This window comes from Lepisma saccharinum, chromosome 18, assembly GCF_977018435.1.
Source record: "Lepisma saccharinum chromosome 18, izLepSacc3.1, whole genome shotgun sequence".
Classification (NCBI taxonomy): domain Eukaryota; kingdom Metazoa; phylum Arthropoda; class Insecta; order Zygentoma; family Lepismatidae; genus Lepisma; species Lepisma saccharinum.
Genome location: NC_139246.1, coordinates 39,908,574 through 39,936,451, shown reverse-complemented (window position 1 = coordinate 39,936,451; position 27,878 = coordinate 39,908,574). Strand labels below are relative to the sequence as shown.

Sequence of the window (27,878 nt, the reverse complement as noted above, 5' to 3'; positions counted from 1 at the left end):
TGGCGCCAATTCAGAAATTCCGAAACTTTCAACTACAAAATGGATCCACCCGGAAGAGGCGGTTGGTAAACGAGGGCCCAACCCCCACCCCTCTCCCACAATATTACAAGTGTGTCCACATTTTCTCAAGGTAGATATTGTAATCATGGTGTCGGGTTGAATTTTTGATAGGGCTAACTATTATATACTAACGCAATGGCCAGGGTTAGAGCCATGACAATGATTCGTTCATTTCCAGAAGAGAAAACATATCTAAACAAGAACTTCAATGATAATTGTGCACTGACTTACATGATTGAGTTGGTGTTCTAAGTGAACATTATGCGCAGTAAGGCTAATTGCGACTGGCCCTACAGTTTAAAGTTGGATCCGAACCACCATGTGCCTCCACCGGGTATCGAACCAGGGACCCCTTGATTACAAAGCTCTGACGCTACCACTGAGCTCTGACTTACAGATATTGATTGAAATTAAACTTGTGGCAAATGTGCAGCGTCTATACCCTGTGCAGGTGTCTCTGGAGGAGGTGAACGAAAACGAGTCTCTGCGCAATGAATGAATGCCACCAATGAATACGTGAGAGGGACAGGATTGCGTGGAGGTTTGGGAAAGCGACTGCAATTACCAACCTTCGAGCTTCGTGTGCTGCTTTGCTCTGCCCACTCGATTTCCTTCTCTTCTCTGACGCTATGCACGGCCTTGCTACAGAGATAGTTGGGACAGAGTATACTTCGTAAATGTCAGTAACAACAAAAGGTGGGAGTTATTTCCATCACCGATTTCATCACATCGCGACTCATCCTCATCCTCGCTATTAGGAAAGAGTGGCAGAAAATCGAAGTAAAATTTAAAAAAAAACAATAAAAACAACAAAAGGTTGTTTGTGAAATTTTCCTTTTTATTAAAACTAATCTTGAGGAGATTGACTCTTTATCTAGAACTAAAGGCTAATTTGTTTATGAGAATTATCATTTTTCTCTTTTGGTATTTCCAGTGTTACACGATATATTTCTCCACGGCAACAGACTACTCTTGTATAATTAAAAGATTCTAAATCCTTCCGTGTTACAATCCTTGATTAAAAATGTATAACTACATGGCGGAAAATACCTTGAAAGTTCCAAATTGAGGCTAAATGTAGAGCAGAATTTTACAAAATTTCAGGAAAGTTCATCCAGAACTTCTTTGACTGATCCTGAGAAACACAGATATGGGTAGTGAAAGTAACTTTCCTCACGGAGTACCTCCTCTCTGGAACAGCATTTGGTACGATCTCTTCTGATCAAACGTCGCCGCGAGGAACAGAGGAGTGTGTCCCTTCTCCGTCTTGGCGTTGACCTCCGCTCCTTTGTCCAGCAGCAGCTCGACGTTGTTCCAGTGTCCGAGGGACGCAGCTCGATGCAGAGGAGTGTCCTTGTCCGCAGACTGGGCGTTCACCTCTGCTCCCGATTCCAGGAGGGTGAGAAGACAGTCTGGATTATGCTGACCGGCCGCGAGGTGAAGAGGGGAGTCTCCGCTGGATGTTCTGGAGTTCACGACAGCTCCGTTGGTCAGTAAAAGACGGACGCAGTCTACGTGTCCTTCTTGCGACGCTCTGTGGAGCGCCGTGTACATCTCTCTATCCAACGCGTTCACGTTCGCTCCTGCCTTGACGAGAACTTGCACGCACTCCGTCTGGCCGTACGTGGCTGCGCAGAGCAGAGCCGTGAAGTTCTGGGTGGTTTGACTCTCGAGCAGAGCTCCTCTTTGAAGAAGCAGACCCACGCAGTCATGGTGCCCTCTGAGGGCTGCCCAGTGGAGGGGCGTCACGCCGTCCTCGCTCCTGGCGTCCACCTGGGTGCCTGCGTTCAGAAGCGCTCTGGCGCAATCGACCTTCCCGTTGGCGACCGCAACGTGCAACGGTGTCGCGTCGGTGCTCGACTTGGCGTTCACGGTTGCACCCTTGTCGACGAGCAGGGCGAGGCAGTCCTTGAACCCTTTCCTCGATGCGGTGTGAAGAGGGCTGAACCCGTCGCTACCGCACGCTCCAGGATCGGCCTTCGCGTCCAGCAAGGCACGAACGCAAGTCGTTTGCCCGTTGAAGACAGCGCACTGGAGCGGAGTGACGCCTGCAGAGCTGTGGCAATTGACGCTCGCGCCGCACTTTACAAGCCCCGTGACGCACCCCAAATTACCCCTCTCTGCAGCATAATGCAGCGCCGACAGTCCGTGACCATCCGCAACGTCCATGTTCGCGACAATTGCGAGCTTGTTGATGCAGTTAGCATAGCCGTGCAGTGCAGCCACGTGCAGCGGCGTCAATCCTCTTTTCCCCTCACAATGAACGTTCGCTCCGTTCTTAATGAGCACCGTGACGCAATCCGCATATCCCACTCTGCACACCCAGTGGAGAGGAGTGTCCGAGTCCTTGTCGCAAGCGTTGACGTTCGCACCTTTAGCGATCAACTCGCTCGCAGCCTCCATTTTGCCTTTCACTACAGCGTGGTGCAGAGGAGTGGATCCTGTGCTCGATATATCGTTCACTGCTGCCCCGTTCGAGAGCAGCACCTCGATGCACCCCTTGCTGCCTGCCGCTGCCGCGTGGTGGATGGGCGACAACCCTTCTTCCTCGTCTAAATCGTTCACGCATGCACCATTCCCTATGTGCATCTTCAGGACTTCTATGTCACCCAGTTTAGCAGCAGCATAGATGCTATCTTCTGCTTTGATAGTTTTCTCGTCGGAAAACAACACACGGGAAATTTCACATCCCATCACTATCACTACATTCACACCAAATATCACCACACTGCGTCCATCTCCTCTGTAAGTAACACTTCTTGAGGTAAATGCCACTGTGACGTATTCCCAATTGTCAAATTTGTTCCAATCTTCTATCAGCTTGTAAGGAGATAACGTCTAGCCATTTATAGGGTATTCTTCCAATATCACTGAAAGAGATAAAAAACATATTAACATAAGAGCTAATCAGTTCAAATATAAGTTCTATCTAGGACTTGCCGATGGCGCAGTGGTAGCGTCGTCGCCTTGTAATCAAGGAGTCCGGGGTTCGATACCCGGTGGAGGCACACAGTGGTTCGGATCCCATTGCAAGGAGTGACCCTTTTACGTAGAACACCCAATTGTCTACCTCACTTTCACGTAGTACACTGGACTTCATTTTGCAGATTACAAGGCTCTGGCGTCTGAACCTATGGCCAGTATAATCCGTGTAGGACTGTGTGTGTGTTGTCCTCTGTGCTAAGTGCCCTTTACAGCCTCAGCTTTTAACCAGGTAAGAATATTTTAGTTCAACATTACAGTTATGATAAATTAGTTATATTTTACTTATAGTAAGGGACTGAACCCCGTATAATGTGACGGGTGCACGCCCAGTTGACGCACCCAAAATACAAATTCAATCAATCGATCCCATTTTAAACTGTATGCCCAGTCCCGATTAGCCTTACTGTGCCATAAAGTGGACTTAAGGACTAACCCACAAGTTCTTTCTACCTATTTGGATAAATCACGACATGAGGCTGAAATTTATTGAGGGACAAGAATAAATGAACTAAGGATGGTAACACTGTTAAGCCTTGCTTCCATGTTAATGTTTTATTAACTAAAAATGGCAGCGAAATTGATAAATCATGCTTAGATTTCTAAAATATGCCTCGTTCTCCTCTTCGGTGTCGAAATAATATAAATATACATATTATAGTAATTCGAGGACAGTTGACTGAAGAACCTATATTTTACTCTGCTGATATGGTTATATTATTGACCCAACCCTAATTTAGTCTTGTTTCAATGGTTCATGTCACAATTTCTTTCAATGAAATATAAACTGAAATTTGAGCCATTTCTTAAAATCATGCGCTTGGACATCCTTCCTGAGAATTAATGGGAGATACTCCACATGATAAATATTGCTAAAAGCAAAACAAAATAGTTTAGATGTAGCGTTTTATTGTTAAAAAAATGTGCATTACCAAAAGTAATACTTTTTTGAATGAAAAGCAAAATATCGGGTGTTTCAATAAATTTGATATCACATCGTAATCTAATAATGTTACCAATTCTGGGGAAAATGATCTGAAAATTTAACAGTGGGTGTAGTAACACCTCAAAGTCAATGTGTATTGTGATATGAATACAGCTTTGATACACATTTAGAGCGATGAAAATCCCCATGCAACACTCGAGCAACTGAGAGACTCACCAAAAGTGGCTGTCTTCTGTGCCATCTCCAAGAATCATCTTCATGGGCCGTTTTTTTTTCCTTGCGGAAAATGTGTCCGGCTATGATTATCTGCAATTTCTTCAGACCTGGCTCATGAATACACTCATTGCAAACAAACATGAACTTTTCATTTTGCAACAGAACGGGGCGCCATCTCACTGAGAGTTCACTGTGCAGGCTTATGTCAATGAGACACTGTCAGGGCGATGAATCGGGCGTGTTAATGATCAAGGTAATGTGCTTTTGAAATGGCCACCACGTTCACCAGACCTGACCCTTGTGATTTTTTTTCTCTGGGGCTATGTGAAGGTTCTCGTTCTCCCATAAACATGCTGTAAGAGCGTTTGGCAGGAGCTGGACTACCGATTTGACGTGTGCAGTGTTACAGACGGTGTGGTGCGCATATTAAATACTTGTGAACAATCATTTGTGACATCCACACCTTTGAATTTCATATCGCCTAGTTACGGCAGCCAATGATTCTTATGTGTATGGTAAAAACGTTCTCTCGTTATTTAGTTGTGCATCACAGTTAATTAGTGTTAATTATTTTTCGAATTACATTTTCCAGATATAACAGGGAGGGTGAAGTGGCCAATTGCCCCTCCAACCTTGCATTTGTCCTTTTGTGTAAGAAGAGATGCCCCCTCTGTCGTGTTCGTTGAAAGATAACATGGCCACGAAATCGCAGGAAGCCATTTCTTTGTACGTTTCTTGCAACATTTACCAAAAGACCGTGGCTATATTCACCCTTATTGTATATGTTCAGCAGTAAATAAAAGTTGTTCAACTGATATTTCACTCTACGTTCAAGCAGAACCTGAGAACAACAAGAAAGAAATAGCACCTTGTCGCAGAAACTTGCTGAAGCACGTGGCGTATCTCGTATGGTGCAACGGCAAAGGTGTGGTATCCTCCTTACCGATTGCTATTCTTATTCTTTGAGAGATGCTATGTCGCTACAAATATGATTTATCTAATATACCAATACTTCTAAAGAAATTACTTGACCCCCAATCAGGGTGGATAAAATTCACGATTTTTATTTAAATAATGATTTTTGATTTAAATCTATTTTTAATTTTTTTTGTTTAAAAAAACACCTAAAATTACTTGTATCTGTTTATATAGAAAAGCTTTTTTATGGTAAACGGCCCTGTAAAATATTTGCACAGCTCGATTAAAGCAAATAAAAAAATATATAAATAAACATTGTTCTGTTTCTGATACTGAATGTATATACCTACTATGGATATCTTTGTTGAGTGTGTTAATGAAACTGTAACAATTTCAGTAACTTTTCTTCCACTGAAAATTAAACATTCTGGATGTAGAATCATTTAAAAGGTTATTTCGCGCTGATCAAACAGCACAAGAGCATATAATTATAACACTTACTATTATTTAGCTATAATCAACAATTTGTACCACTTAGCTAAAATCAGACTTGCGAAAAAAAAAACAATAAAATGAGTTCACATCTACAAAAGTGCAGCCTCCCGCTTTGAAGTCACAGACAACACACACAGCATCCGTGGCGACTGTTTCCCCCAGCTCCCGCGTGGCGGAAGCACTATACAGCGAAGAAAACTCACATGGCCACTTTGTCCGCACTGGACACTTTACCCTGTCTTCCCCTACTCTATAATTGTAACGTAAAATATTTTTATAATCTTTGTAGTTGAATTTTGGAAATTTATTAATGATAGTTTGCATATAAGCTGCCATGCTTATTTACAGTTTAATGATAGTGGCACTATGTACAGTTTAACATGGTAGTATTTTGTATATTATTCTACACAAAATATTTGGTACTTTTGCCCATAAGAATTATTGAATTTTAAATTAATAGACTTTTAAGTGAGTTTGCAGTTTACATATTGTATTTCGTAATCGTATGAGCTCCACCCCATTTCCTTTCTTTTTCTTTCTAAGGAAAATCATTAAATGGTTACAAGATTAATATACTTTCACCAAAAGTGACTCTGATATCAACAAAATCCTCATGTACATTATTCTATATATTATTTAATTCAAGTGATTTAAATCAACCTGATTTCAATCAATGCACCTTGCTCACAATCCTCGCCTACAGAACGTTTTCAAATGCACGGGGGAGAAAATAAACGAAAAATGATTTTGGCAAAGATTTTCATTTGCTTTGTATTGTGACATTTTCAGCGAATCGTAACGATAACACCGGCTTGGGTTTGGATATCTCACAGATGACTGTCGTCCCTGAATAATTTCAGCGTGTTGATTCCAAAAATGAAATCCATTTTTAACCATCGCGTATAGTTTGTTTGTTTTCTTTTACAGAAAACCAATATATTAACTGCCTTAATTCCACAATAAAATGTTTAGTTCCATCATCTCCCAAATAGATGTCTCTGTTTAAATCATGGTAAAATATTGGTTATCTTCAATACAAATCCTTCAATTTTCAACTGTAAATGCACACAGAATAGTAAGCATTAAATCCACCTTCTACAAGACATATTGGCATGAAAATTATATGGACTTTGATTACGTAATTTTTATTTTCGAAATCCCTCATAAAAATTTCATTCAACAAATGTCCAAAACTCAATGCTATGATATAATGTGATGGGTTGACTGAACGTGATGACGTGGAGAAAAATTCTGACCTAGGGAAAAATCCTGACGTGAAGGGAAGTAATTTATGTCATTTCTGTTGTTAGCGTTGACTCTTTTTCTTTTCTCTTTGCAGGTAAATGATCAAGCCACAGGAAAAGTCGTTTTGTGCGCTGCAGTTTGCGAAGTGTGAATCCATTGTGCAAGTGCAACGTGAATTCCGCTGTAGATTCAACAAACAGCCGCCTAGTCATAAGTGAATTAAGTGGCATAGGAAATTCGTCGAAGATGGTTGCATATCCAACGGGAAAGCACTGGTCGCCCAGGGGACCTCCGATGAAAATGTCGAGCGTATCCAAGAGCCCTAGAAAATCTGGGCGTTCCTCAAAATACAGCATGCCTTCTACTCTTCAGGATATGAAACAGTTCTAGGCTTAGCTGTGTTGTGGATATAGAGCCGTACAAGTTGTAGTTAATGAAGGCATTGCACCCTGACGACCGTGACAGAAGGTTCGAACTTTGCGTCTCACTTGCACAATGGATTCACACATCGCAAATTGTAGCACACAAAACAACATTGTTATGCTCGAACCACAACAAAACATTGAACCTTAATCTATCCAATGATGTGCGGATTTTGTTTCTATCGCGTATTGTTTGTGTGAAATAACATGTTGAAATGTGCTCCATCTTTTTTTACAAACCCGCTATAAATCTGTATATAATATACAAATAAAAGTCATAAGATAGAGGCGACCTCGGGGTACCTTGAGTGGTTAATACGATCTCACCGCCGAAAATTTCGAGAGATCCTGTGTAATGGTCCTATCATCAATATCACATATATACCATGCATCCTTATCGTTGTGATTAACCAGGAGTTGCAAAAAAATCGAGGTAAAATTCCAAATATAAGGTAGGTATGACATTTGTAACTTAAAGGTGAGAACAGCAGAGGCACGATTGTCGTTAACATTTAAATGGAAGAAGTGATACTTTTGAAAGACATAGCACTTGCTTACCTCTATAGTTTCGTGGATAATTTCACAATATTTTCGCCTGGAAGGAAAATGGGTATACAGAATCACTTAACCATGCCACGTACTAGAAAGCTACCATGCAGCCTTTATCTCAGATTGTGTTATCTCAGTGTGGTAATCGCTCTTGTCGTTAAGGCATTTCACAGATAGCAAAGCAGTCACGGCGTTCCACTTCAAAAGTGTTGTAAGAATTCAGAGCGGATATCTGGATGCATTAAGGGTCTCACTCTTCAGAAACTAATTTACAATCTTCATGAATCCGTAATTGGGATTTCTACAGATGTATCGGCCTGAGATAGTCAATGATCGAATCTTTTGGTACTGCACACAACCAGCTTTCTCACAATTGTACCAACCATTATAGTATGGTTGCAAGAGTGGGGGGCCCTGTGTTCATTTTGTTCACATTTCACAGTACTTGCAAGTAGCCATTAGAGCTATCAGACGTGATACTTCTCCATGAGCTTCCCCAAAATATCAAACCAATATCTGTCCGGAAGGATACATTGAAAACCATTACATGTATCACCTCAATTAGAGTTTTTAGGCTAGGTTGCACGTGGCGTGCAAGAAACTTACCACACATTTTTCATCACTAAAATTCTAGATTGTTCTTGAATAACTAATTCCTTTTTGGTCTATAGAGGTGCACTTATACAAAATTATTGTAATTATAAAAATTACCATCATTAATAAACAAAACAGAACCAATTACTGCATGAGCGTCACACACATATAATTTATTACACCTATAAAAACTTAATTAATGTTGAATCAATGCTTTTTCTGTTTATATAAGTGTAATTATAGTAGTAATTATAATAATTACGAAAAATACCATCATTACCAATCAATTGTGTACTATTACTGGCATGAGTGTCATATCGGAACACACACCCCAAGGGGGAGGGGGCTGATAGGGACACAACGTGCACTGTACCTCCTATGTACGTTACGTTTATGATTTTGTGAACAATATATACATAAACATTGGGAACAGCATAGGTAACAATGACATTTATTTTCAATTTTTTATAAAAGTATTCACAGTCGTAAATTCTCTAAACAAGAGGTGGTGGGGAAGAGGGCCCTTTCAACCCTTCGGTAAGGTAGAGTTAATGTTTATGCGCATGTCTCAGATTACACTTTCATTTACAAGGCTAATACTGGAGCTACTAGTGCTTACAAACGGATGCTTTGAGCATGTCAGTAGTGAAGACGTGAGACCGAAGAGAACAACTGGAAAAGTGAAAGCAAAATTTCGTTTTAATGTTATTCGGCTTCCATTGCAGGGTAAACAATTAGTTCAGTAAAAAAATAAGTTTCCATGTGCTGCATTTTGCGCAAGTGCTTTCAAAATAATGTCAAACATAGTTGTTCACTGCCTTTAATTGAGCCGACCTGTATGCATCCGCCTTGCACGTGTGAGAATCACTTCACACGAGATTTAACCAAAAGGCCTTTTCAGTCATCGTATTGCTGCAACTCTTCATTCAAACCAAATGAAGCAAAAAAATCAATTCCTTACGCTCGTTAATAAGAATGAAGCAAAAACTATGAATTTTTATTGTATAATTCTGTGTCTTTAGCAAGAAATAAATAAAGAATGACCATTGAAAAAACATGGTCAGTCCTGTATTGTGTTGAAATTCGTCACAGCTGAAGAGACAATTGCAGAAATTTTATGTCGTAAGCATATTGAGGTGAAGTTTAAGCTGAAATGAAAAGAGAGAAAAATAAGCATTAATATACTCTTATTAGGCAAATCAATTAAGTTTTACATTATTTTAGAAGCTCTAAAAACCCTTTTATTTAAGCTGAAGGAAAACTGCATTTGGTACTCAAATCCAACGTGAACAGTCAATTCTTTTAACGAGTTGTTATGTATTTAACTTATTTTACTTATCTTTTCAGTCATTTGTTTGCAAATCGTGACAATGAGGTGAATGATGATTACATGGTTTATGAAGGAACATTTACAAAGGAGCTTTTCTCTCGACGCCGGGATTCGAACCTGGACGACGAGCTCGTGAGTCGAGAGGACTTAGAGTTGTTATGAAAGCAAACCGCTACTAACTACTAAGTACATACCTGGTCGGAGTTTTGTGCGAGACAGCCGATATATTGAATTGCTATACCACATTCTTCATTCTTATCAACTGCAAAGCAAAAACAAAGAAACAATTCAGGATGAGAACACATAATAAATGCTTCTATTTCTCTTAAATTTACGTCTTTTTTCTACTATTGGTAAATTTCAGCGACGATGAATGATGATTATAACACGCACCCACCGGTCTCTGTAAAGTTGACTCCCTCTGTCGGATAATTATAGTCCGGTATGCCAAAATGGTGACTTTTTATTCATGTTCTTTTGGATACTTGATCGGCCAATTTGTACTGATCCTTGAGTAATAACGTTGTATGGTTCATTCCCGTGTTTAATTTTCTTCTTCTGTATACACCAATGTCACAGTTTGCCTATCGGACAATTATTATGGGACAACAAACAAAATTGTACCGGACAATAATTATGGGACAGAGGGAGTAATAAGTTAGTTTCTCTTCACAATCGGACATCTCAGAGGTTTGACAGCTAGGAGAAACACCGACTCACTTTACATTGCCATTATGTGTTAGAAAACCTTTATCAGTTCAGTTGGTAACGCTTCGATACGGTCCCAACGGATTTCTTCATTTTTACACAAGAAAATACTTACGGAAACGAGTTTCTGTAGCATTTAGAAGTTCGTGGAGGTGTTTTCTATCATCGTGGAATCTATTTCACCGGGAATTCATGTATTTTTCAACAGAAATATCTCTCCGACGCACAATTCCAGTTGCTTTCATTTCCTTCCACTACGTGAACCAAATGTTGCGTACGTTTGATGACGTAACACCTTGTCAGTGTTTCCAACCACTCCGTTGTTTACAAGAAGATGACAATTTTAACTCTGTTTGCCTTACCTAACCGAACCTAACCTAACCTTGCCGTGCATGGTTTGCGGGGCTATCCGTGCATGGTTCGTGGGGCTATTTATGAATTGGGGCAATCCGTAAATGGTTTGTCGGGCTACGCGTGCAACGCGTGCATGGGTCGTGGGGATTTTTCGGTTGAAAAGGCTGGGCACACTACATACCCACTGATGATCTACCACGCTAGTCAAGCTGTCTCGCCATATTGTGTGTTACGACCCAAGCGAAAAAAGGAAGAACAATAATTACTCCTCATGTAAAAAATTGAAATTATTTTCGTGAATAAAGCAAAATACCACCTTCAAGAATCTTTCGCATTGCAGAATAGGTATGTACAAATGTTAAAAATGACGAAATAAACGAGTGATAGGTGTTGGGACCATACCGAAGTAGTAATCATAAATATACACTTAATAGCTAATCACAACTACTCAGTTTTCAAATAACAAGCTTGAAACATAGATCATATTTAATATTCCACCTTTTAAGAAAATCAACTCACTGCACGTACGCAGAACAAACAAAATCAACTCCACTGCAGAAATAATTACAATAAACTTACATTTCGTAACATTTCTCCATGTCCACAACAACGACCATTCTTAAAACATAATAAAATTGCAAGTAAAATTGCATTATTAACGAACTTACAGAATTGTCACGTTCAACTCAATGTCTAACATGTCAAGAGTAGGGATGGCCAAACGAATCCGGATCCGGATCCAAAAGTTCCGGATCTGGATCCGGATCAGAAAGTTCCGGATCTGGATCCGGATCCGATAGTTCCGAATCTGGATCCGGATCCGATAGATCCGGATCTGGATCCGTATCCGAAAATTCCGGATCCGGGTCCTAAAGATTCGGATCTGGATCCAGATCCGAAAGTTCAGGATCCGAAAATCCGGATCCGGATCGGAGAGTTTCGAATCTCAATCCCATTATAATATTACCACACCTTAAAAGGTATTATGATCTTCGATTACAAAGACATTTTTCATTAGTTAGTCCTAACGAATTTTTTTCAAGTGTTGTTCCTAAAATACTATGCTACCCATCGGCTAACACACACGTGCACAAAAATAATCTTACTTGTTTAACATAAAATGTCAGAGGTGATTTTGTAAATGCCATTGAAACGAATATGTATTCATTCGAATGTATTTGAAATGGAAACACACATAAATGTGAGACATTCAATTCCAGGATGAAACCTTTAACACATATAACAAGATAGAAATGTTATACAAAAATTATACAATTGTTCTCCGGTTACAGTTTTACAAATTAAAATAAAACATTATAATATATGCAGTGTTATATAATTACAAAGTGTAAGACTAACAAGGGAGGTTATCTAAGCGTCCCCCTCCGATTTCCATGAAACTTGGCAGGTGTATAGTGGGGCCCAATGGAAGAAATACGTATTTTTTTGTTTCAGCTAAAAAACTGTTTTAGGGGGCAAAACCCCCTCAAATGTCAAGATGAGGACAAATTGAAGTGAGGATCTGACCCCTGTGTCCACGATTTCCATGATACTTGGCAGGTGTGTGTATAAACGGGCCCAAAGGAAGAAATACATGTTTTTTGTTTCGACTAAAAAACTGTTTTAGGGGGCAACCCCCCCTCAAATGTCAAGATGATGACAAATTATAGTAGGCATTTGACCTCCGTGTCCCCCTCCGATTTCCATGAAACTTGGCAGGTGTATATTGGGGGGCCAAAGGAAGAAATACGTGTTTTTTGTTTCAGATTAAAAACGGTTTTAGGGGGCAACCTCCCCTCAAATGTCAAGATGAAAACAAATTGAAGTGGGGATCTGACCCCTGTGTCCCCCTCCGATTTGCATGAAACTTGGCAGGTGTATAAAGGGACCCAAAGGAAGAAATACGTGTTTTTTTTTGTTTCGGCTAAAAAACTGTTTTAGGGGCAAACCGCCTCAAATGTCAAAATGAGGACAAATTTATGTGGGCATTTGACCCCTGTGTCCCCCTCAGATTTTCATGAAACTTCGCAGGTGTATAAAGGGGCCCAAAGGAAGATTTTTTTTTTTGCTAGAAAACTGTTTTAGGCGGGAAAACCCGCCTCAAATGTCAAGATGAGGACAAATTGACGTGGGGATCATCTGACCCCTGTGTCCCCCACCCATTTCCATGAAATTTGGCAGGTGTATAGAGAGGCCCTATGCCCCCTGTTTCTTCCTATGCCATATTTACATAGTTACGGGATCAGATCCCCACTTCCATTTCTCCTCATCTTGACATTTGAGGGGGGGGTTGCCCCCTAAAACTGTTTTTTAGCTGAAACACAAGAACACGTATTTCTTCCTTTGGGCCCCTCTATACACCTGCCAAGTTTCATGGAAATCGGAGGGGGAGACTTAGACCTCCCTTGTATGTGTATTAATTAATTACAAATCGCGCACACCACTATATATATGTGTGTGTGTGTGTATGTATGTATGTATATTTTATATATATATATATGTATATGTATATTAGCAGGTAACAATATGTTATAAACACATTCTTACTTTCCAAAGAAGCGCATGTGGGATGGCAAAACGGATCCGCATCCGAAAGTACCGGATCCGAAAAATTTTAGGATCCGGATCTGGCCATCCCTAGTCAAGAGTTCCACACACAGGTTGGTCGTCAACCACAGTTTAACAGAAATGTGTCATCACTCTCAAGCCCGTTACAATTAGATGAAATTACTGAAGGGACACTCACATCGAAAGACCCACCATGTAGTTGTATATTATAAACCAAGTCTCACGAAGTGTAAGTGTCTCTCTGTCACTCTTTTTCATGATTTCTTTTCCCGCTTCCTCTCAATTTTCATCTCTCTCTCTCTCTCTCTCTCTCTTTCTTCCTTTCTGACTCTCCCCTTTCCTGATATACACTAAACGCGCTCTCTCTCTCTCTCTCTCTCTCTCTCTCTCTCTTTCTTTATTTCCCTTTCTGAATTTCCTCATACTCGCACACAATCTTTCTCTCTCTCTCTCTCTCTTTGTCTGCCTTTCTCTCTTTTTCCTCCCATAATCCATCGCCATCTGGCGATAGTGATTTCTCATATTTTCCGAGGATACAGCTATCAATCTCATTGCTTGATATGTTCTCATACACCTTGTGTAAATTATGACCATAAGGTGTGTAGTACCTGTAAATTCCGCCATTGTGTGAGGGCAGCACTGCCAAGTGGCATCAGGGCCGCGTCCGAATCGGCAGCAGATGTCACCTAGAGCACCGTTCCATCCGGGGACTCAGCTAACCTCCGTTGTCCGAATTCGCGGCAGACGTGGAGTCGGAGGGGAGAGCAGAGAGGCGCGACAGATGCACGCTTGAACTCGCTGTGACACTACGCTTGGCAGCCATATTCTAACTTTCACTTTGTACAGACATCATTTACTGATTAGAGGATGTAAAACTCAGTTATACTTTAACATTTTATCGAGAATACTGAATGTAGAAAAATTGTAAATGATGAAATAGCGTGTTACATTTTTAATATGAGTAGTAAATAGGTGGAAATCATTGTCATGTTTGTTTCGCGTCTGCCTTCTGCTTCCGTGCGATGCGCCTGCGCCCCAGAGCGCGGTGGGTGAAGTTCGGGCTGACACCTGGCGGGAAAAGTGACAACCGTACTGCAAGGGGACATGTAGATTCGGACGACTTGGATGTGACTTCGACGGCACGCGAGAGCAACGGGAGAGAACGGAACGGAGCGCTTGCCAATCCGGACACGGTCCAGCTAACCGGCGGAGTCGAGTGATTCACGTCAGACACTTGCTGTACAGACTGTGAGCGGTGCACGATGTTTGTGTGCAATCCGTGTTTCGAAGTGGGCTGCCTGTTAGTACTTGCAAAGATGTAGTATTCGTGCACTATGTTTGCTTCTTATTTCATTTTGTGAAATAAATCTGTTGTTCAGCATATGGGCTTTCTGTGCAGTGTGGTGATAAGTGGCGCACGAACAACGGACCGAATATCAGACCGCACAACGAAACACGAAGTTTTTGACCGTTACGTTACGAATTGTGCTGCGAAGGGAGAAGTTCATTTGATTACGAAGGTAAGCATCTGTTCCGTGCCATGTACTGCGATGGTCGCGAATGTTGAACATGGTATTTGACTACCAGCTGCGTGCGTTTAGTGGAAAGGATAAGTAGGTCTCTAGTTGCAGCAAAATGCCAGCAAAACCAGACATTGAACAGTCATTGAAGCAGTTGGAATCTCGACTAGGAGACGTATTGCAGCAGCAGCTATCTACCTTTGGATCCCAGATTACTGGCTTGCAAGAAAATGTTGCTTCCATGCAAGAAAATGTTACCTCCCTGCAAGAGAACGTCGCGGCGAGGGATGAAAAGATGGATTCTCAGTTGTCGTCGATGGATTCTCAGCTGTCGTCGTTGGGTTCGAAGTTTTCTGAGGTTGAAAAAAGGGTGAGTGCGAAAGTGGGAAGTGTGGAGGAAAATGTTACAAGGAAATTAAGGTTAGTAGAAGACTGTGTTGCTAACGTGAAGGAGAAAATTGCCAATGTAGAAACTAGTATTTCGCATGTTGACGAAAACGTGTCTAGAAAACTAGATCAATTTGAATCTAACTTTAATGACGAATTTGTTCGCCTTGAAGCGAAGGTTGAGAAAAGAGTTACGGATTTGTGTGTTCAAACTCGTGAGTCTTTAACTGATGTAAAGAATAATTTTGAGTCATTTCGTAATCAGTTAGAAACTAAAATTGAGGAGGTTGCGAAAAACTGCTCCGATCAAAGTAACAAGTTACAAGAAAGGTTGAATGAACACGTGAAACAGAATGATCTTGAACTTCGAGAAATAAAGTCCATTATCGGTACTGACCAATCTAGGTACGACACTGTTGTTAATAAAGTAGGTGAACAGAATGCTAGTATTGTTCAGTTACATGAAGAATTCTCAGAACTTTCAACGAAGACAGGTCAAACAATACAGGACCTGAGTCAAAGCGTTCATTTAGTATAAAATAAAATTGCAGGATGTGAAATTACATATAAGGGTTGTGTTCAACAAGTAACTGACATTGCGTCTAAAGTAGAAATAGTAGAAAATAAATTTGTTGACTTTGATTATCAGTTAAGAGATATTTCGAAAGACTTAAGAGCATTGCAGGTCATTGCTCAGCAACAAACTAACAAAAGTCAAGCACCAGTAAACTTAGTGATTTTAATAAAAATCCTAGTAGTATTGCTAGTCATGTACGTTTTTCAAGATCTAGTCAAATAGATGAGATATATCCAGTAGAAAAATGTTCTAATGTTACATTTAGAAAGAAAACTACTAGTACAAAGTCTGATACTGAAAGTTCAATAGAGTATAAGGAAAAACGATATAGACTGTCATTCTTTAAGAACAAGTGGAAATGGTGTTAACAAAAGAAAATCTAGTTTTAATAAAGATAGAAAAGGTTATGTAGCTAGTGAAACTGGATCCGAAATTAATAGAAGGTTCAAGAAAAAGCATGGTGTATTAAGATACTCTGATAACACTGGTCTACGTCCATTTTGCTGACTGGAGGCTGATGGTTGTTCTTTAGTAATTCGGGGGTGGTAAATCCAAAACCGAAATCCGTTTTTTTCTATCACGTCAGGTTTCGGAGGAAAATAGAAAATTATCTAAGATTAGGGATGTATATTTAGAGCAATGAAACAACGTAGTCCGTAAAGAGGTCACAAGATGGCAGCAAATGGAATATTATAATGAATATTATTTCAATCAGTTATTCGAGCATTGTTATCCCCAAAACAAAGGACAAATATTACTGACATTGTAAGGAAAGCATATAGTGCATATTTCAGAATTAAATTGGGTGACCAAGATAAATCCTGGGCACCTCATAAAGTATGCAGGACCTGTGTAGACTAAAGGAAAGAAATATGTTAGCGTCTGGAACATGTATTGGGACAGAGAGAGGCATCTATTAAGATATTTTCAAAGGGACGAAGAACTTGTCTATTGTACAAATGTGAAGGGACTAATTGAAGCTATGGGATGTACGTATAATGCAGAAAAATGGAGGCTTTTTATTGATAGCTCGAAGAGGAGTTTGAAGTGTGTGTTGCTGCATAATGGCAATAAGTTAGCATCCATTCTGTTGGCCACTCCGTACATTTGAAGGAAATCTACGAAACAATGAAAGAACTGCTTCGAAAGATAAAGTATGCAAATGACAGTTGGCTTGTGTGCGGAGATCTCAAGGGCATTTCAATGTTACTTGGTCAACGAGCAGGTTTCACGAAATATCCATGCTTTTCGTGTTTATGGGACAGTCGAGCAAGGAACGAACATTGGGTACGAAGACTGTGGCCTGCTAGGAAAAGCTTTGAAGTCGGGGCGAAAAACATCCAGAACAAGCCGCTTGTTGATCCTAAGAAAGTGTTACTTCCTCCACTGCACATTAAGTTGGGATTAATGAAGCAGTATGTAAAAGCTCTGGATAAGAATGGGGCTTGCTTTAAATACATTTGCTCAAAATTTCCTGCATTGACGCATGGGAAAGTCAAAGCAGGTATTTTTGATGGTCCTCAGATAAGGATGCTAATGAAAGATGAAGAATTCTTACAAACAATGAACCGCACAGAGAAAAATGCATGTGTGCCTTTTCTGATGTCATTACAAACTTTCTTGGAAACTTCAGAGCGCAGAACTACGAGGTTTTAGTTGAAAATTTGTTGGTGACGTTTCAAAAGTTAGGAGTAAATATGAGTGCCAAGCTTCACTTCCTGCACAGCCACTTAGATGTATTTCCGTGATATCTTGAAGAACAGGGCGAACGCTTCCACCAAGACATAAAAACCATGGAGCACCGATATCAGGGGAGATGGAATGAAAACATGATGGCCGACTATTGCTGGTGCTTGCAGCGTGACGTTCCTGAGGCCACCTACTCCAGAAAATCAAAGAAACGAAAATTTTTGCCTAAGTAGGTATGCATGTTGTGCTATTCTGATGTGTATGTTAAGTTTAGCATAAGTACAGGCATCAGGTGTTGACCGAATGTGCTCGTGAAACAAATTGATCAATTTGCCGGAATTGCCTAAAACTTTTTGTCCATTAAGAACTCCCTATTGGGAAAATAGAAACGTATGTTTGTAAACAACGTGACGTGATACTCTGCATGGACATCTGACTACGACGCAATCTCTTTGCAAGTGCTGTTGGAATGTAGCCGGATATAATTTTCTGAAAATTTGGAAATGTGACTTGTGAAACAATGCAACTTAATATCTGTTATCAGCTACGCCACCTATTTTTAGTCCTATTATTTCATTATGTGCAGATATGTATATGGAAAATTGTTGGCGTTTAGCCCAGTATTATAATATTGTGAAAATTTTCAAATGTGATTTGTGAAAAATTGTGACGTGATACACTTTTTCTGACTACATATTTGGAATCAGCGACCTCAAATTATATAGAATCAGTTAAAATATCTAAGTCAGCAGAAAAAAATATTTCATATGTAGACCAGTGTAATGGAAGGTTGCCAAATTTCAATGCTACAAGGGCAGATTACTTAGCGTCTCAGTTTTTAAAAGAAATTGAAGATAGTTTTGTAATGTCAGACATTCCAATTAAACATTACATGAAGTACATACCTATGGTTCTTAAGGGTGTTGCAAAACATTGGTTTGATCAAAACAAAGAGTTGATAGATGATTATGAAACTTTTAAAGCATTGTTTCTGAATGTGTTTGAAAGTCCATCATGGAAGAGTACTTGTTTAACAAATGTACTATGTAAGAAATTTTCCAAGGAGAGTAAACAAAGTTTGTTAGGTTATTTCTGGTCACAGGTAAATGTGTTAAATGTAGTTCAACCTGAAATGAGTGATCAGCAAAAACTTATTCTCATTGCTCATCAAATGCCAATGAAAGTGAAAGAAGCTATACTTAATCAGCCTAATATCTCATTGGGAATTGCAGCTGAATTAGTTTCAAGACATGAAGCTCTTTATAATTCCTATGATGTAGATTCAAAGCCATCCAGTAGGTTTGTTAGGCAAGTAAATGTAAGAAAGTTTGATGGTAATGTTGAACCGAATACATCCAGAAATGTAAATAATAGTGCAAGAAATGTTGGTAACAACAATCGTGGTAGATTTAATTCCTATAGAAGGTATAACAACAATACAGATTATCAATCTAGAAATAATACTGTAAGCAATAGATCTCTGAATAATTTCAATGATTACCAAGGAGGTTACAGAAATGAAAATTATAGTAGATTTAATGATAGAAATAGATATAATCCATATAATAGGTTTAATCAGATGAAGCCTCTGATGCGAACAAGTAGTACTAATACTGAATTTGAATAAAATACTGGTGTAGTACATGCAGTAAATTTTCCAAATAGGAATAATAGTAGTGGTGTAAGAGAAAATTCTTCTTTGAGAGCTGAAGCTTCTACATTTTTGCCTCATGAAAGTTTAAACTGAATTGTGAGCCTATTAGTATGGCGACACATGGTACAATAGGAGAAGATAATGCTGTTGTGTCATACCAACATAAGATACAAGATTTTGACAGTAGTGATGAAACTTTATTGAAAACCACTAACATAAATTCAGAGTGTAGACCTAAGCTTAACACTTATGTACATATTTGCCAAGTAGATATTGACTTTTATAATGACTTGATGATAGAAGAAGAGAAATTCAGTACAAAAAACATGAATTTGCCTATTAATGTTAGACAAAAAATAAAAGGTACATGCTTTATTAATTGTGAAATTTATGGTTTAGATTATAAATGCCTCGTAGACTCGGGTAGTGAACTCTCGTTACTCTCTGCAGATAAATGGAAAGAGATTACTCAAGAAGTTACACGACCAATTTTACAACCAGTAACAGACATAATACTTGTAGATTATTCTGGCAAGAAACAACAAAAGGTATTAGGCAAGATCATTGTCAATCTAAGTTTTGATGGAGAAGATATTTTAATAGAATTTGTAGTGGTAAAAAACCTAAATGTTGGAATTTTATTAGGTTTAGACTTCTTATACAATATAGGAGCCAATATTGATTTTTCATGTAATGAATTGTTATTCAAGACGGCTCAAGGTAATAAGTTGATTAAGCTTTTACCATGTGTATCTGAAGAAGTAGATGGTATATTTCGAGAATGTTTGAATGTTGGATTAAATAAAAATGTATCAGAAATGGTTGCCAATACTACAGATTTGAGAAACAAGGTAGATCAGGTAGAAATCTTGTCAATAGAAGAAGCAATTGTTGAATTTGGTTGTAGAGTTTCAAGATTTATTTGATGAAAAACCAGGTGTGTGTAATGTATATGAACATAACATTGAACTAGATACTCAAGAACCATTAGTAAGTAAGCTTTATCCTATTCCTTACCAATATAGAAAGGATGTGAGTGATTATATTGAAAAATTGTTAGAATGGGATATCATTGAAATTTGTGAATCTCCATATTTAAATCAATTAGTTGTAGTACCTAAATCTTCTGGAGGTATAAGAGTGTGTACAGACTTTAGGCTTATAAACTTACATAAAAAAACAGCCAATTACGTCCAATAAATATTGAACTTGCTTTAAGGGGATTTAAGAATAAACCTTATGTTTCAGTCATAGACATGTCCGCTGGATTTCATCAGATACTTCTTACAGAAAAGCCTAGGCCTTACACGGCGTTTGCTTTTGAAGGAAAACAATTTCAATTCAAGAGATTGGTTTTTGGTACATGTAACGGGGTCCAAGCTTTTACAAATGGCTATGTCTAAAGTTCTAGGTAACACTTTAAGTGACTCTGTTATCATATATGTAGATGATTTGTGTATACGTAGTGAAAGTTTTGAAAAACATTTGCAAGATCTGAGAGAAGTATTTGAAAAGCTTAGGCAAGCTGGAATGACTATAAAGTTGAAAAAGACATTTTTCTGCAAAGAAAAGCTATTGTATTTAGGACATATCATAGATAAAGATGGTATCAGTATGAATCCTGATAGAGTTAAGGCAATAGCTGAATTACAACCTCCTAAAGATGTTAAAAGTCTTCAAAAAATCATTGGATGTTTTACTTGGTTAAGGAAGTTTATTCCAAATTTTTCGAATTTATGTTCACCCTTGTATGAGTTGCTGAAAAAAGGGAAAAAATGGCACTGGGGAGACAAAGAACAATCTAGTTTCGATTTGTTAAAAGAAGCAATTGTTCAGGATGTCAAGCTTTATCATTCAGACTTTGAAAACAGATTTTACATTCAAACCGATTCATCTTCTGTTGGTCTTGGTGGTTACTTATACCAAATTATTAATGGTGAAAAACATGTAATATCATACATGAGTAGAACTCTTAAGGATTATGAGTCACGCTATACAATTAGTGAATTACCGTAGAATGCTTTAGTATTCTTTTTTGTATTGATAAATGCAAGGAATATCTCCTAGGTAACAGATTTACTATTGTATGTGATCATCGTTGCCTAATCTGGCTTCGACATGCAAAAAATTGGAATTCACGTCTTTTGCGATGGTCTTTACAACTCCAAAATTATGACTTTAAAGTGGAGTACTGCAGAGGAAAAGATAATTTGTTAGCTGATTTTCTATCTAGAAATTTTCCAGATCAAAGTACTCAATACTTGCATGTAAATGTAGTAGATTTATTAAGGAATGATGTTATTAATATACCAAAAGAAGTTGTTATAGATGAACAAAAGAAAGATTTGATTTTTAAACCAATCATTGATTATTTATCTGGAAACATAACTATAGGTATTTTAGAACCTAGATCAAGAAACTGGAAAAAGTATTTTAAGTTACAAGATGGAATTTTGTTGTATCGTGATTTTCATTTCATTAATCATTATAAGTTGTGTATGCCTATATCTTTAGTTCCAATACTTTTAAGGACATATCATGACAACATTGGTCATTTTGGAGCAGACAAAATGCTCAGAAGAATGAATAAAATATTTTATTGGTCTGCAATGAGAAAAGATGTGCAGAAATATGTTAAGAATTGTGAGGTATGTCAAAGAACCAAAGCTGACAGACATCCATCTAAAAATGTATTTTCATTTCATGATTCTTCTTCGAATGATGTTATATTATTTTTTGACGTGCAAGGGCCACTTGTCAGGAGCAAGTGTGGCAAGAAATATTTGTTGACAATTCAAGATTTAAAAACAAGATATATTTTTGTTTATCCTATTCGTAATTGTAATACAGATAGTATTTTAAGATGTTTGAAAGAATGATACATCAGACATATGGGTATTCCAGATAGTAAAATAATGTATACTCCAAATTATCATGCAAGTTCTAATTTAGTAGAAAGGGTACATGCAGAATTGAATAGAATGATGCGTATGTGTTGTTCAGAAAGTCAAGAAGACTGGCCAAAATATATAGATATTATTGTTCATTTAATCAACCATAGTATCCATTCCAATTTAGGATGTGTATCAGTTCAATGTTCAATCGTAAGTTAGATGCCAGTGTAATAAATTGTTTTAATATTCCCCAGACAGAAGAAAAGAATTGGGATGATAAACTTTTTTCAGCCACTATGCAGGATATAAATAAGAGAAAAATTTGAAACTTGAGACATAATGTAACACAACAGAAAAAAGATGAGATCAAAATTCATGATTTGGTATTTCTCAAAACACATTATCTCAGTAGTCTTGTTGACAAGAGAATTAGAAAATATTGTAATGTATATGAAGGTCCCTATTATGTTTTTAAGGAAGTCAGAAAAGGTGTATTTAGTTTAATTGAATTAAGTAAAGGAAAAGTAACAGAAAACCATCATGTAGAAAACTTGAAAAAATGGAATTGTAGTGCAGAAAAAAGGAAATTTTATTTGGATGAATTTATGAACAAATATCCTGAAGTGTGGAACCGGATAAAAATTTAAGTTGATTTTTGTTTATTCAAATATTTATTTTGAACTTTGGACTAAACTTATTATATTTTCTTGTATACTTTGTGTATTGTAAATAATTTTTTCCTATGTCAAAAATTATTCTCTCCAGGGAGGGGGAGATATGACCATAAGGTGTGTAGTACCTGTAAATTCCGCCATTGTGTGAGGGCAGCACTGCCAAGTGGCATCAGCTGACCGGCGGAGTCGAGTGATTCACGTCAGACACTTGCTGTACCGACTGTGAGCGGTGCACGATGTTTGTGTGCAATCCGTGTTTCGAAGTGGGCTGCCTGTTAGTACTTGCAAAGATGTAGTATTCGTGTACTATGTTTGCTTCTTATTTCATTTTGTGAAATAAATCTGTTGTTCAGCATATGGGCTTTCTGTGCAGTGTGGTGATAAAATAGTAAAACATTTTATCAAGAATAAATCCAAATGCGGTTTCTTTAAATTAAAATCGCTGAAATATCTTCGAAAGAGTAATAAATGTTATAATGCATGACAAAATAGCTTTCTTTGTCTGCCTTTTTCGGTCGAGTCGCCCACGGAACGGCGGCTAGCTCGGCCGGAAGTAAGATCGCATTCGCCGGCATTTAGACCCACAGCTGTACGCTGACTTGCCACTGGACGCGTCAGTGCTTCATTATCCAAATAGCTGGTCTCAAAGCGTTAACAAGAGTTTTAGATTCTTTTGTTTTAGTTTACGTATTAATGGTGCTTTTCTGCAGTCCTAATAATGCCACGCTATTCGTACAATTTGAAACAACGCATTTTTAGACATCACTCTTACGTCATTACGAATTCTTGTAGGCAAGTTAAAATACGTTTTGCAGCAGAATTCCCAGATGTTCCTGTTTAGGCAGTGTTCGGATACTTGTGGACAAATTTAGGTAATCGGGGTCTGTTCTTGGTAAGAAGCGAAGGGTGAAACGGTGTGTGCTTAAGGTGGAGAAACTAGAAATACGATCAACAATCCCTCCGGCGCACTGCACAAGAAACAGACATTTTCATAACGTCTGCGAGCTACCAAGCTAGACAAGATTAGCTACCTAGATATATTGATGAAATGGAAGAGAGGACAAGAAATTTAAACCGCTTGGCATCAGAAGAAGTGTGGAGTAGGGATATTCTGCCACAAAAGAAGTGATGTAAGGTGACCAAAATAAATTTTATAAAGAATATGGAGGACAGAATCAATAAAATATGCACAAAAGAATGTGAAAAAGAAGGCAAAATAAATAGCCTATGGAAACAGCTGGAAAAGAATGGCTATGAGAAGGAGGATAGACTGGACATAAACAGAAGAAGGAAGAAAAGTGGCAGGGGAGAATTGGAAGAGATAAAAAAGTTGAAGAGAAAGAAAAAGAGAGGAGGTTTGGAATAAGGAGTATGGGGAAGACCTCAGAAAAGATATGCAAAGTGCTTAGGAAAGCGGGCATTAAAACTTACAGGAAGGGAGGTAGAAGCATCTTAAGAATAGCAACGAATGCAAAGAAGAAAAAGGAAAACAGAGAAGAAGAGGATGAGTAAGGGATTAGCTACGAAGTGAAATGTAAAGAATGTCTGAGTGTGTGCATAGGAGAAACGAAAAAGAGGCTGAAAGACATGTTGAAACAACATTGGGATGATGTACGACTTAAGAGAGAGAGAAATGCGATATTTAAACACATGAGAGAAATAGGACATGGCATAGAGTGCGATGAGGCTAAGCAGATAGGAAGGGAGAAGAGAGTACTAGTGAGAAAATGGAAGGAGTTCAAGGAAATAGAAAAGAAAGGTGAAGAAGACACAATGAACTGGAATGGGGGACTGAAGTTAAACAAAGAATGGAAGAAGGTGTTAGAAAGAGTGGAAAGGACAAGAGAGAAAGAGGAGAAAAGAAGGAAGAAGAATGAAGGAAATAGAGCGTGAGATAAAGAGTTCCACCATACTCTTTTTCAGGTGAAAGTACAGTTCACAAGGGAAAGCCACCTGCTAGATTATTCCAGAACTACTTTCTAATAGTCTGGAGGGGAGTATTTTTGTGTACATTTATATCGTCCTGTTGTGTACCTTGTTACATTTGTACTTGGTACAGAGTCTGAAGAAGACCTTGCTAGAAGGCCAAGGCGGAAAAATTGTTGTTCCCTCCGGCAGGAATTCCTTGTGGATCATGCCATCACTGTCAAAGAAAGTGATAAGCATCGTCTTGATGAGTGATTTTTACGCCTTGACCTTCTTCCGACGGGGTGATGCAGGAGAACGCCATTCCATGCTTTGGCGTTTCGATTCAGGGTTGTACCTCACACACCAGCTCTCATCCTCTGTAGCAATGCATTGCAAGAAATTTGGATCTGAATCCTCCAGATTTCTTTCTCTTCCCACGCCTCAAAATCGCTTTGAAAGGTCAGAGATTTGAGGATATTCCGGACATCCAACGGAACGTGACGAGGGTCTTGAACACCATCCCGAAAGAAGACTTTTCTGAAAATTTCCAGGACATGTGCAGCCGTTCTCAACGATGCATAGCCATGGGAGGGGATTACTTCGAAGGACAGTAAGGTAGGTTTCATGAAGAATTCGTCTACTTTCGATATTCAGGATCATTCGCCGAACTTTATTGTCAGAGGTTGTATTTTCACTGCTTTTCACTTAAAAGGGATGAGGCGACAGGTCAGTGGAGAAGGTTACATAATTTACATAACTTGTGTTAATGTCCAGATATTATTAGAATAATTAAATCAAGAAGACCTAGATGGGCAGGCCGTGTGGCACGAATGGGAGAGAAAAGAAGAGTTTACAGGATTCTTGTTGGGAAATCTGACGGTAAGAGACCTGTACGAAGGCCATGACGAAGATCGAGGGATAACGTTGAGATGGATATAATGGAACTTGGTAAGGATGGAGAAGATTGGATTGATCTTTGCCCAGGATAGAGAAGCTTTAGTTGCTGCAGACATAAACCTTCGGGTTTAAGAAGGCTAGAGAGTTAGTTAGTTAGTTCACTGGCCCCACCTCTACTTACGTTGTATACTTTTTCTGCAACTGTTTATCAGATTCACAGCGGAATCCATCCCAACCTCGTGAAGGAACATCTTGGCGTCACTCACCAAGTGTGAATCGTTCAGTTCTCCTTTGGACGACATCTGTGAAGAGAAAAGTTAGGTAATATTTTAATAAAAGAAAACAAGCAAGGAAAGACAAATTTATGGGGTGGAGGTTCAGGAGGTCCGGACGCCCCAGAAAGACTTACCAAGTACTAAAATTAAATAATGAAAATATACTTGTTTCGCACTTGTTGTATAATCCATTGTCATTTATTTCCTCTGAACTTATTTCAAGGCAAGGGTTATATTGGGATCCTACGGCTTTGACATTACAAATAAGATTTATGCACACTATTACTCATAGTAATATGCATACAATATTAATCAGAAACATTATTTTTCTCCAACTGTATCTAACATCATTTTACTTATTCAATAAATATTCAATTCTTCATCTATTTGACATTAATTCCATTGCTAGGGCACTTTTTTACATAAATTATTCCGAAAATTCCAGAAAATGGGGTAACTTCATTATCTCTGCTTACGTTCCTAGCAGGTCAAAATTACCCCCATGAAGAGGAAAGATCGTCACGCAAAATAGTATGAATTGCAAAATATATCCTCTTGTCAAAGTAGTGACGTTTGTGTATCTTTTATTCTTATTTTATTTAATTTTTTATTGTTTTTTAAACATTGAAATCTTACAACGTGTTTGAAAACAAAACAAGTTCAGCACATGTATCATAAGGAAACAAAGTGCAAGGTGTTTTGGTACAAAACATAGACAATACAATCAGTGATCATCTTTACATGCCTCACACGTGTAATAGCTACTCATGACGAAATTACCCCGGTTGACGATAATATTAATTTATATATATGGTAATTAGGATTAATTTTATTTACTTTTAATTATTTAATTTAAACATTATTATTATTTTTATTCCTGACATACTTGGTTCAACCCCTCCTGAAACCTATTTCTACATACGTGCTGCAAGCAAGGAATTTGATGGAAATTTTCCACTAGTTTCCTAATGAACATTCTAAAATTCCATAGAAGTGAATCCGCAATACGGCCGCTATATTTAAAAATGGGGGAGAGTTTGAAAGTTTTCGTTTATTTTTCAACAGGTGCAGATTAGGAGAAACTTTCCAATCAAAAGAAATTCTAATTGAAGAAAGTAGACTTTTTCTCTTCTTTCATACTTCTACAGTTTTTGTGCTGAGCTCTGTCGCAAGAGGTAATAAAGTAGGTCGCCAAACATTGCTTTAATAGTTTCCTCTGGTGTATGTGGAATCCTATGTCGTTCTCGTTCTCATCATTCTTTTGCTTTTACTACTCGTAACAATGAAGATGAATGATGATTGTAATAAATTGATGGAGGAATGCTCACTATGGAACACCGGCCAGTACTTGAACATAGAGTTTGAGGTGACGCTTACTAGTTTCGAAATTATTGAGACAAAAATGTAACAAAAAACAAGATGAAAACATATGATTTTTGGCACACCCAGCTTCTTCAGTCATTCCTCTTGGTAAATCTGAACATCAGTTTCGATGTAGAGCCTCGTCGGTGACCGACTACGTCGAGTGGTCGACTCACGATCTCGCCACGGACAGATCCGGGTTCGAGTCTTGGCCTGGGTGCTCCTTTGTGATAGAATACGTAGATTAGAAAAAGTATTTTTATTTACTACAGAGCAATGTTCACCCTTAGGCTGCTCTACCACCTAACTCCGGTAATGAAAACTTACATTAAATAATTATATTTATAATACTAAAAGCAAATATATAACGAATGAATTTGACATAAATGAGGCGATTTGTGCCTCTTGACTAATTTGCGAAGATGGCGATAAGTGATGAGATGATGAAATTGATGAATGGACATTCACAAATAACCAAGCCCGGGCGGGATTCGAACGCGGGACCGGTTCTACAGGTTGGTTCTTGTTATTGGTTATTTGTACGAACTAATGTTGAGTTGTTTTTTTAAAAAAAATAATATAACTCGTTCTTTGAAGCTTTTGGTTGATGTAGCAGATAAAACTTAATCGGGAAGAGCATTCCAAACCTTTGCA

At 38.4% G+C, this 27,878-nt stretch overlaps 2 protein-coding genes across 2 annotated transcripts in view; both read right to left on the bottom strand.

Annotated features, from left to right (window-relative positions):
* Positions 1 to 924: 924 nt before the first annotated feature.
* LOC146002535 (uncharacterized) lies at positions 925 to 8,032 on the bottom strand. Its single transcript, XM_083140452.1, has 2 exons — positions 7,843 to 8,032; positions 925 to 2,930 (listed from the first exon to the last, which is right to left on the bottom strand). Exon 2 carries the CDS (start codon positions 2,752 to 2,754, stop codon positions 1,234 to 1,236), a length of 1,521 nt encoding a protein of 506 aa, XP_082996578.1. The 5' UTR covers positions 2,755 to 2,930; positions 7,843 to 8,032; the 3' UTR covers positions 925 to 1,233.
* Positions 8,033 to 9,417: 1,385 nt separating this feature from the next.
* Positions 9,418 to 27,878, bottom strand: part of LOC146002014 (uncharacterized) — a 32,280-nt gene continuing 13,819 nt past the window's right edge. The window contains exons 5-7 of the mRNA XM_083139722.1: positions 25,769 to 25,889; positions 9,952 to 10,019; positions 9,418 to 9,575 (exon numbers count right to left, since the gene is read on the bottom strand). Of these exons, the coding sequence (XP_082995848.1) occupies positions 9,543 to 9,575; positions 9,952 to 10,019; positions 25,769 to 25,889 (222 nt within the window). The 3' untranslated portion in view covers positions 9,418 to 9,542. The remainder of the gene's footprint in view (positions 9,576 to 9,951; positions 10,020 to 25,768; positions 25,890 to 27,878) is intronic.